At 47.8% G+C, this 11,489-nt stretch overlaps 1 protein-coding gene across 1 annotated transcript in view; it reads right to left on the reverse strand.

The window, feature by feature from the left end:
* The window catches only part of NAV2 (neuron navigator 2), a 426,783-nt gene extending 415,670 nt beyond the window's left edge, over positions 1 to 11,113 (reverse strand). Inside the window, exons 1-2 of the mRNA XM_083164058.1 lie at positions 10,837 to 11,113; positions 7,771 to 8,233 (exon numbers count right to left, since the gene is read on the reverse strand). Coding sequence (XP_083020184.1) covers positions 7,771 to 7,845 — 75 coding nt within the window. The 5' untranslated portion in view covers positions 7,846 to 8,233; positions 10,837 to 11,113. The remainder of the gene's footprint in view (positions 1 to 7,770; positions 8,234 to 10,836) is intronic.
* Between the last annotated feature and the right edge of the window lie 376 nt (positions 11,114 to 11,489).

Raw genomic sequence — 11,489 nt, forward strand, 5'->3', positions numbered from 1 at the left:
GTCGTCAGTGTCTCGTCCGACCCGCTCACGGTGACGCGGGGGGGGCACGACCCGCTCACGATGTGCACCGTGAGCGGGCCTGATCCGATGGCGACCCGCACCCGGCTGTATGGTGGTCATTGATATCCTACCTGCAGCAGGTAGGATCTCAATAACGACCGACCGACCCGCGGGACCGCGCATCGGATCGGTATCGGTCCACACCAGGTCAGAAAAGGGCCCAATCACCACACAATCTACATCCAATTGGTCGGAATTGGATCTAGATTGAGGGGATCGGGCCCTAGTCGTCCTGGTGTGTACCCAGCATTACACACCCGATTAGGGTTCTGGGTGCCAGATCTTCACTTCTACCCCTTCATTGAATTCCACTGATAAATCATACAATTCCATAGTGTTCACTATTTCAGCGTGATGCATCCTAACCAAACTCTACACATATGGCGATCATGGAAGAAACGGTTCCTGTAATAAATTGCATGCAGTTCGAAATCATAAATGGGATTCGTTGCTCTGCAGGAAATGCTCTGCAAAATATGTTATTCTGCAGAATGTAACTGGAATAGAACAGAGAAATGTCCAAAGAGGGTAGAAACATATAAGCTATTATTATAGGCTTCTGTCCCGGTAACCTTTTGTTTTGCAGTGTTGTCCGATTCTTATGAATAATCACAGTTACATTTCATATAGGAGACTTCGCTTATATCCAATCACAAAGCCTGCCAAATACACAGCGCACACGGAACATACACAGCGTTACTGTATTCTATGTTATTCATAACTTGTGACAGTAATTGAATTCGCCCAAGTGATTTTGTTACCAGGGTACATAGCCAGCCTGTGTCGCGACCTTTCCTGTAAATTTCTCCAGATAATGGGATCTTTTACCATTTTCACATCACATCAAGCAGTGGCTTTAGGCGGCTGCGATGAAAGGATGAGTGGTGGGTCTCTCTTGTGTGTAATCGTGCCGCTCGCAGAAGCTTCTCACAATCCAGTTATCAATTACTGCTGAAAATCAAAGGGCCCGTCTGTCCTTGCCTAAACCCAGGACCTAGTTCTGAAACGCTGTATATTTTCTATAGCTGTCAGCAGATGAGATCAGGGCTCAGGAAGCGGTTTGTGTATAGCTGTAGTGTTTCACTGGACTGAATCTTAAGGGTAATATCGCCAGCATACACATGGGCGCACCCCGTCCCTGCCTTTAGTCCATGTGCAGCTGTTTCTAACTCCTGAATACTCAAACCTATTTGGGACATAAGCAGTTGTGATGTCCCACCACGCACATACCTAGGGGGATATCACCCAGTTGATCTAGACAAGTAGTGTTCATTCTAGCACCCGCTATCTTTGAAAATCCAAGTAGTTCCTCTTCCCTGCCTGGGGTGTCGCTGTCTGCTGTGGTGTTTCTAGCACAGGTCTGGTTTGCATATCAGTGCTGATATACAGACCACACTGTGCTACAAGCACTACAGCAGACAGCGACACCCCAGGCAGGGAAGAGGAATTACATGGATTTTCAAAGATAGCGGGTGCTAGAATGAACACTAGACAAGGTTAATAGGTTAGGTCAATATGAAACAATGACAAAGGGTCAACACAAGCCAAAGGTCGACATGGAAATGGTAGATACAAGAAATGGTCGACATGAATGTTTCATGGATTTTTTTTCCCTTTTTTGGGGGGGGGGACGCCCCTGCTATCCCTCTCGCTGCGCCCCACTCATTGCTCCTTCCATTCCTCTCCCTGCCATCCCTCTCCCTGCGTCCCTGCTATCACGCTCCCTCCCCCTGCCATTCCTTTCCCTGCCGTCCCTTTCCCTATGTCCCTGCTCTCACTCTTTATCCCTCTCCTTGTCCTAGTGTCCCTGCTGTCACTCTCCCTACCCCTGCCATTCCTCTCCCTGCCATACCTCTCCTTGCACCCCGATCACTGCTCCTTCCATTCCTCTTCCTGCCCCTGCCATCTCTGTCCTTCCTCTTCCTGCTGTCCCTGCTGTCATTCTCGGTGCCCTTGCCATCCCTGTCCCTATATCCCTGCTGTCACTCTCCCTATCCCTCTCCCTGCCCCTTACCCTGCCATTCCTCTCGTTGCCCCTGCCACTATGTGTTTGCTGTCCTTCTCCCCGTGTCCCTACCTCTGCAATCCCTCTCCCTGATCCAGTCCCTTCCTCTCTCTCTGCTGTCCCTCTCCTTGCACGCCTTGTCCCTGTCACTATGGCACTGCTATCCCTCTCTCAGTCCCTGCTGTCACTCTTCCTATCTCTCTGCGTGTCCCTGCTGTTCCTCTCCCTGCCCCTATGACCCAGCTGTCCCTCTCTCGGTCCCTGCTGTCACTCTCTCTGACACTGCTGTCACTTTCTCTGTCCCGACCTCAGCTTCCTCCACACTGCTGCTTCAGCCGACTACAGCCTCCGGCGCACCACCGACGACGACCACAGCCTCCTCTGCACCGCCTTTGCCACTGACTACAGTCTCCTCCTCCAGTATCTCCTCTTCTGCCGATCACAGCCTAAGGTAAGGTAATCTTACCCTGCTTCCTTTCTCTCTCCTACTTGTATGTTTTTGTTGTCACTCTCTCTGTTGTCACTCTCTCTGTCCCTGCTGTCACTCTCCCTGTCATCCCTATCTCTGTTCCTGCTGTCGCTCTCGCTGTTGTCCCTCCCTCTGTCTTTGACGTCCCTCCTTCTGTCTCTGCTGTGACTCTAACGGTCTTTCTGTCCCTGCCGTTCCTCACTCTCACTCTTCCTGTATCCCTGTCCATGCCATCCCTCAGTCTCCATGTCCATGCCATCCCTCACTTTCCCTGTCCCTGCCGCCCCTCACTCTCTCTCTCTCTCTCTATATCTATATATATATATATCTATATATATATATATAGATATATGTGTGTGTGTGTGTGTGTGTGTATATAATTAACAGCAGCTTTTATGAATGCTGGACAGACGTGAATGTTGCAAGCCCTGGTACATCCGATGTTTGCAAAAGCTAGCCAGAATTTATCATAGGGATCCTCCCTATTGTGGCTAGCGTATAATCTGCGGTCAGGGACACACAGCAGAGCGACACACTACAAGTAAATAGAAATCCACCCATGAGTAGGAAACTATAATACATCTTACACTTCTCCACCAATACCGGCTCTCTCTTTGTTACCAGCGGGCACTCAGATGTGCGGCCTGGAGTGTGTGAACAAATATGCCAGTGCGGGCGGGATGCTGAGATGTATCTTTTATTAATTAGACTTGTTTTGAGGTTGTGAGGGGGGGGGGGACATCTGAGCAGGAGGAGTCATTAAAATCGGAGGTAGAAATATCATTATAAGCGGAATGATCTCAGTGACAGGCAGGGTTGGAGCAGGGATGATTGACAGCAAAGCATGACCAATGTATACAGCCCCAGCTGCTACCGAGCATCGCCGCCTACTGCTACACTTTCCCAGCACCCTTATTACACGTGTACTGGGCGCCCTGTCGCTGCGGCAGATGGCAACCGTGACTTGTGCAGCAAGGAAATAATTAATTGCATGTTAATTAAGCTGTATTGGAGCAATTAAAATGTGCTGGTGTCAAAAGGTCCAAAATATTTTGTCATCAACAAACTGCTCCTTCATCCCACCATAGATTGTCAGAACCCAGGCAAATCATTTGTCTGGGGGGGACCGACAGCAGATTCTATTGATTGATTTGCACCACATAGGACTGGTGTGGAAGAGGCGGCAGGACAGATTAACACATAATAAATCAAATACAGAGCATTAAAATCCATTTAAGGTTTTCCCTAGTTTTCTAAGCATTCAGAACAGCTGTAAGCAATCACTATATACAGTTACCCAAGCGTTCTATCTGCGAAGAACAACTCCAATCTCCCCTGAATAATAAGAGGACTGCAGACATTTACTAAACAGAAAATATGGAGTGTTACAATGAACTGGACGGTACGGATTTTGCGAATAACGTCCGTGATAAATAACCTTTTGTAAAGTGGCTCCATCATTATCGCCTGCAGAGTACGGCTGGGGGAAAGCTGTCTACAACAGATGCCGCACAGATCATAAACTCTGACCTATTGTCTGGCAGCGAATGAGAAAATGATATTCTGGTTCATGCAAAAGCCACATTTCCAATCAATAACACAGAGGCTACATGCTGATAGCAGCTATTGTTAATTACTGCTAATCCCATTCATCTGTCATTACCAATGCCGGCCAACACTACGATCCCAGCTATTTTTACAGGACAAGCACAAATCCAATAAAGTCATTTACATTTATCAGCCATGCACCCTGCTACACAATGCCGCACGTGTTTCCTTGCGGACGCGTTTGGGCAGGCCACTGGCTGGCAATAATCTGATGAATCATGTGTAACGTGCAGATATTTGTATGCCAACACTGCCTTCTGCCACGGTCAGCACATGGCAATGACAACAAACAATTCCTACTCGGCCAAAGGCAAAGCCAACGCACAGTATACAATGTACGGACTCCGCCTGGATAAATGGCAATGCAGGGAACGAAAAAGTGGATTAGAATTTGATGCTGTAGCACAATGTAGGAAAACATTCTTTTGTCCGCAGAATTTCCCCTAATGGGGTCTACACATGGGGAGATATTGCTGAACAATCTGATCAATGTAGATCGCTCAGCACACAGCACTGCACAGCACTGAGCGATCTGTCAGTGCCAGTGTTCTCCGGCCCACTGGCTCTGACCGGTGATCTAACTAGATTTATCCAGCATGTTGGATCTTAATCGCAGGGGCGCCCATCGTTATCGCTATGGCCCCTACACACGGAGCAATGTAGAGGCATTTTCTAAGCAAACTGTCAGATTAAGTCAGATGGCCCAGTGTTTAGGCCCCATTACTGATAAGATGCAATTTCTAATATACAATTAATTCCCAAGGCACCTGATTTTATGATATACAACAGAAGTGTCAGTAATTAGGTCGTATTTACCTTATAGCACACATCTGATCTGATACACTAAATGCACACCGACATTAAAGGTAAAGCTGCCCATATTGGAACCTAATACACACTGAGTCCGGTATGCCCAATAAGCGGGTGCCCACATTGGCATGCGACCTGGTGTATTCTAATAAAGGACAGAACAGTGATCATTCCTTCCTTCATTAGCTCGTTCTGATGTGTACCTAGGATCCGATATCCATATCCGCTGGGTACACATTGCACAGTGACAAAGATACTCATAGCCATAGGCATAATGTAGGATGACATCCAGTGATGTCATCATGTCGGACATTAAGTGATGTAACATTGCTCCACACGGCATAAGAAGACATCCATGTTGCTCTACCTTATGGCACCTTATAACCTGGGGCAAGAAGAGGAACACAGAGGGCCAGATGGGGGGGCAGATGTTATAAACAACCAGCCAATCAATTCTTACCTGACATCTGTCAAACCCAGTCTGTAAAATGGCAGTTAAGAGCTGATTGGCTGGCTGTTTATCACTCTCCACTTCATCCCTTTTTGAAGCTTGATACTTCTGGCCCCCAAAGAGAAGACGACAATGGAACAGCCTCATTACATCATAAAGGATCCCAACTACGCCAAGACAGTCTCCATTTAATTGCTAAAACCACAACAGGGCCTGTTCCATGCCAAAACAACACACTAATTACGTCTTCATTGATCAGACAGATGCCTCATATATACACAATCTGTTCCTCCCCAGAACCTCATAAAAAGCAAAAAAAAATCAATATACAGTTAGATTGCTCCTACGTCCAGGCCCGGGTCACCCAGCAGACACAAAACACACAGACTGCAGGAGTACAATATATTACATATCTTATATATACCAGAATGCTTCTTATAATGGCCACACGGGAAGATAAAAGAGGTAAATCTTACACATTTATGGCCAAAATACAAACATCCCATATCCTCACTTAAAGTTTCATTAGGAAAACCCATATGTTACGCGTCATAACACACCCCTATTGTAAATGATTCAATACTAGAAGTCACCTTCAACCTTCATGACCTGACTGTATACAATCACTGGTGACTTCTAATATCTCTATAATGTACGCTATGGGGAAGATGAACTAAGCATCGGTATTGGTTCAGATTTCACGTGGGATGTTGCTCTGTGCAACCAACCAGATCCTGTCTGTTTTCTTCTAGAGGGTGCAGAATAAATAAGAAGTAGATTCTAATTGGTTGCCCATAGCAACATCTAGTGTAAAATAGAATAGATCTTAGTAAATTACCCCCCGGTTTTGATAATTCCAATAAAAAAGGATGACAAAGCATGCCAAAAATAAATCAACACTTCCTCATGGAGTTAAATGGGGGGGGGAGGGGACGACCCATGCAATTTCTACATAGCAAACCCCTTATTTAGAAAAGCTCCCCCAACCTCCCAAGCCCATTTAGAGTGTATAGTGAGGTGGTGGGAGGTAGTTGGGTTTAGGACCGACGGGCCGGGCAATCTGCATATGGGAATGTCCAGCGTTTCATGGGCGTTCCCATGAGAACACAGGGGTGTTCCCATGCAAATTTCCCAGTGGCGCGGGTGCGGGCAGCTGACATCAACCATAGAGGTGTCTCAGATCTGCGAGCACTGAAGTAATCGTGATTTCTCCCCCGCACCCAAGGCTGGGAATGGATAACTAGGCAAATCATCCATTCGCATGCCTGCGGGGGTTAGGGGAGGGGGGAGATGGTCGGCCGTGCGGGCAGCCCTTGGTGGACTCCCACGGCTGTCAACCAGAATAAGGGCCAATATATATGAGATAACATACTGGGCGGTATTCAATGAGAATACCTGCGAGGTGCAGCGAATCCTTTTTAGGATTCGCTGCACATTCGCCACGTTCCGGAGCCTCGCCGGCTCCGGTATTCAACGAGTCAGGGGCTCGCTGCCCCTGACCGGCGAATATGAGCTCCTGCGCATGGAGCCTGAGGACGGTGGCAGGCAGGGAGATGGAAGTCTCTCTGCCTGCCCCAGAACGTTTGTGGGGGGGAGGTGGGCTCCCCGGGTGCCAGGCAGCACAGGCTGCCCCCCGGGGGTGCCAGCAGGGGACCGCGTATATTCACTACACCCGATCGTAACGATCGGGTGCAGTGAATATATGAATATGTAATGAGCGGCTCGGCTCCGGCGCCCCCTGCTGGCTGCTGTGTAAAAAAAAAAATATATATATATTTTTTTTTTAAATTAAATATATATTCATGTGCTTACAGCACATGAATAAAAATATCATGCCCCTGATTTTTTTTACACCAAATGTAAAAAACAAAACACTTTATTTTAAAAGTTCACATTCCACTTCTCCATAAAAAGATAGCGATTGCTACTCGGTGAATCATGGCGAAAAAAACCTTCAAATGTATTCGCCATCTGCTCATTGAATAGGGGGATTCACCGTTTTTGTCAAAAATTCGCCAAACAGCACAAATTCGCCATAAAAACATGGCGAATCAGGCTCATTTAATACCGCCCACTGTGTTTTTAGTTTTGCAATAACCAAACATAAAGGAAAGGTATCCTTGCATCCACTAGTGCACTATAACCCTTTCTCATACGATTTCAACCCATCGGGTCGACCTTTTTATCTTTGGTAAACCTGTGAACAGAAAATGTATGAAAATCCCCAATCTCCGATGGTTAGTACATATCCCCCTAGGTGTTAACAACCTCATACATAAACTACAAGTTCTCCACTGGAATTAAGGTAATCTCTTCCATATAATACGTTAGGCAGCACCCAGACCATTGGGAACGCCTGGGACTTACCCTTTTCTGATCCTCCAGGCCGTGAGCCACCGGCTTCCTCCGCTGGTACTGCTTACCCTCCGTCCCCGATTCCATTTCCTGATTATTTGTATTCCTTAATTTTCCCTCAGAAAATCCAGAAAACAACCAGGTGTATTCCTTTATAACGCCCCGCCATTGGGCGATCCATCCAGATAACCCACCGCTGCAATCACAAGAGCCATTTCCAAAATCCCGAAAAGTCTTTCAGCAAAACTCATCCCTGCAATCCCACCACACATGCCCAATCCAGAATCTGAGCAACCTGCCCGTATCCATGGCGTGTCTCGCCCGTCTTCCACCATGCGCAAACTCCCAGCGTTATCTGCGGAGAAGCCGAATCCGAAATGCAACTATAATGTAGGGACCAAAGGAGAATGGACAGGGGGAAAGCAGAGGGATCCTAAATCCGAGTGATCTTGTATTCCATGCAGCAATTTAATATCTGCAGAAACAAATAATCATCACACCAAAAGATTAAAAATTGCAGCAACTAAAAAAACGAAAACTATATTAACAAAAATCTCTGTTCAATTAATATGTGCAGCTTTATAGATACAATCGAAATAAGAAATATACAACAAAAAACTGTTTTTGGATAATATGCAATATATGTGACAACTTTATTATGTACCAAATAAAGGTTGACGGTCTTAGGTCGACACATGCATTAGGTCGACATTGGGATGGTCAACATTTTTTTTTTTTTTTCACTTTTGTTGTCCCAAATGTCGACACAGTCAACATGGACACCATATCGGTGCACTCTCTATGTTCAGCACAGTATTATATTGTTCCTCCATGCCTTAGAGAATGGAAGGGCATAAAATACCCCCTGTCGGCACATGTAAGGCTAAAAAAAAGTGAAAAACCCCATGTTGACCTTCCCAATGTCGACCTAATGCATGTGTCGACCTTATGACCCTGTCATTATTAACCATGTTGAGCTTTTGTCTGTGTCGATCTAAGGCCAATGTATGTCGACTTAACGACCGTTTCCCATTTTTGTAGCTATTTTATCTCCTGCTAAAGAGTCTAGATAAACAGAAATGCAAACGATTCTCAGGGAATATTCACAGAACTTTACAGGCTAATGGAGTCTTGTACAGAGAGAGAGAGAAGACATCTGCTCCATCGTTCCCCTTACTTGCTCCGCACGGAACAGCTTTACCTCTTTGCATACAGACTGGGGAAACCCTTGAACCTTTGTATTTGCTGACGGTCTATCAGCAGCATGAGGCACAGCCTGGAATAGCCAATTATTTTATTTATAGCAACAAACACACAATACGGTGACAAAAGGGCCAGCGAGTTCGGAACCATTGAGAAAAAAATCTAAATACAGGCAACAGGCGAAATCAGTGGATAATTAAGAAGAGAATCGGAAAATATAGTAATTGGCAGCACGAATCCCTTGGCTCGGATAACAGTAAATATATACACACTAGGGCTAGTGACACAGGTCCGATTGTGCGCACGTGCACACACAATACACTAAAATAAACCTGTGCGCAGCAATTCTGGAATAAATAGCAGAATAATGGCATCAATTAGCAGAGTAGTAGCATGGTAATTACCACTAATTACTTCAATTACAGACTTTAATTAGACTTTTGTAAAAATCAAAACAAAACAAAAAAAGAATAAATTAGAGCAACTATAATTAAATAAAAAGCTGCAGAATATTTGATACATTCCAGATATGTGTTTTGCTTTGTCTTTCCCAAAAAACAACGACCATATATGATAATGTGTATAACGAGGCTTCAGTGATATAGAGTCCCCCATGTATACATCCGTTATATTATATAGGGGTCCTCTGTGTATAATGAGGCACCAGTGATATAGGATCCCCAATGTATACAGCCGTTATATTATATAGGGGTCCTCTGTGTATAATGAGACACCAGTGATATAGGGTCCCCCATGTATACAGCCGTTATATTATATAGGGGTCCTCTGTGTATAATGAGGTTATACATGGGTCAAACCTACCAAATCTCCCCCCCCCCCCCCCCATCCTGAGATGATACAGGGTCAACACCCCCCCCCAGGCTGAGATGATACACTGGTCCTCTCTGTATAATGTGGTGATACACTGGTGCCCCCCCCAGGATGAGGTGATACAGGAGTCAACCCCCCCCCCCCCCCAGGCTGAGATGATACAGGGGTCCTCTCTGTATAATGAGGTGATACATGGGTCCCCCCCAGGCTGAGGTGATACAGGGGACACCCCAGGCTGTGGTGATACAGGAGTCCTTCCACAGGGGACCCCAGACTGTGGTGATACTTGCCCCCCCCCCCCCATAGGTTGTGGTGATACAAGGGACCACCCCACACTGTAGTGATACAGGGGATCCCCCAGGATGAGGTAATACAGGGGACCCCCCAGGATAAGGTGATACAGGGGACTCCCCAGGATAAGGTGATAAAGGGCCCCCCAGGATAAGGTGATACAGTGCCCCCCAGGATAAAGTGATACAGGGGACCCCCCCCAGGCTGTAGTCATACAGGGGACCCCCAAGGATAAGGTGATACAGGGCCCCCCAGGATAAGGTGATACAGGGCCCCCCAGGATAAAGTGATACAGGGGACCCCCCCCCAGGCTGTAGTGATACAGGGGACACCCCCCAGGCTGTGGTGATACAGGGGTCCCCCCAGGATAAGGTGATACAGGGGACCACCCCCCAGGATGTGGTGATACAGGCCCCCCCAGGCTGTAGTAATACAGGGGTCCCCTCAGGATAAGGTGATACAGGGACCACCAGGATAAGGTGATACAGGGCCCCCCAGGATAAAGTGATACAGGGGACCCCCAGGCTTTAGTGATACAGGGGACCCCCAGGATAAGGTGATACAGGGGACCACCCCCCAGGATAAGGTGATACAGGGCCCCCCAGGCTGTAGTAATACAGGGGTCCCCTCAAGATAAGGTGATACTGGGTCTCCCATCCCCCTACCAGGTTGTGGTTATATTGGGGGAACCCCCAATGTATGTGGCTATGATGACATGTCACAGACCACCATCCCCGGAGTCAGGGCTCTCACCTGGCTGTCAGTGTCGGGCTGGGGATGCTCGGGCTCCAGAGAGCTGAGAATACAGCGGCAGCAGCGGCCGGGCTGGTCCTGAGCAGCCGCCCCCTCTCCTCCCCCCATCCCCCGCTCCTCCTCCTTCTTTCCCTCCCGTCCGGTGTTACTGCTCGGTTCCGGGTTCCAGCTGATCCGGCCTCACACGGGAAACCTCCTACGCCCGGCGCCGTCACCTCACCCGGGACACCCGGGAGCCCCGATCCGTACTGAGACCGGCGCCCATCATCACCCGCGTTACCCGGGCAACTCGGCACCGCCCCCCTATCTCCCGCCCCGCTCATCCAATCAGTACACGAAGCGAACTCACGTGCGGGTACCCCGGCCAATCAGAGCGCGGAGGAGAGCCGAGGAGAGGCAGCATCTCTCGGGGACAGAGCGCACAACTCCGCGAGGAGAGTGAGACATACAGAGTGTGAGAGTGAGTGTGCGACAGGGAGAGTGACCCCAAACCATAATACACGGCGTGTGGGTGTGAGACAGGGAGAGTGAGCGTCGTACCCCCAGTGACCCCTGAGACATGAAGTGTGAGACAGGGAGAGTGAGCGTGACCCCTCAGACACGGAGTGTAATGTGAGAGTGGCCCCTCACACAAAGTGTGAGTGTGAGGCAGG

This window comes from Crinia signifera, chromosome 11 (genome assembly GCF_055691185.1).
Source record: "Crinia signifera chromosome 11, ASM5569118v1, whole genome shotgun sequence".
Lineage (NCBI taxonomy): Eukaryota > Metazoa > Chordata > Amphibia > Anura > Myobatrachidae > Crinia > Crinia signifera.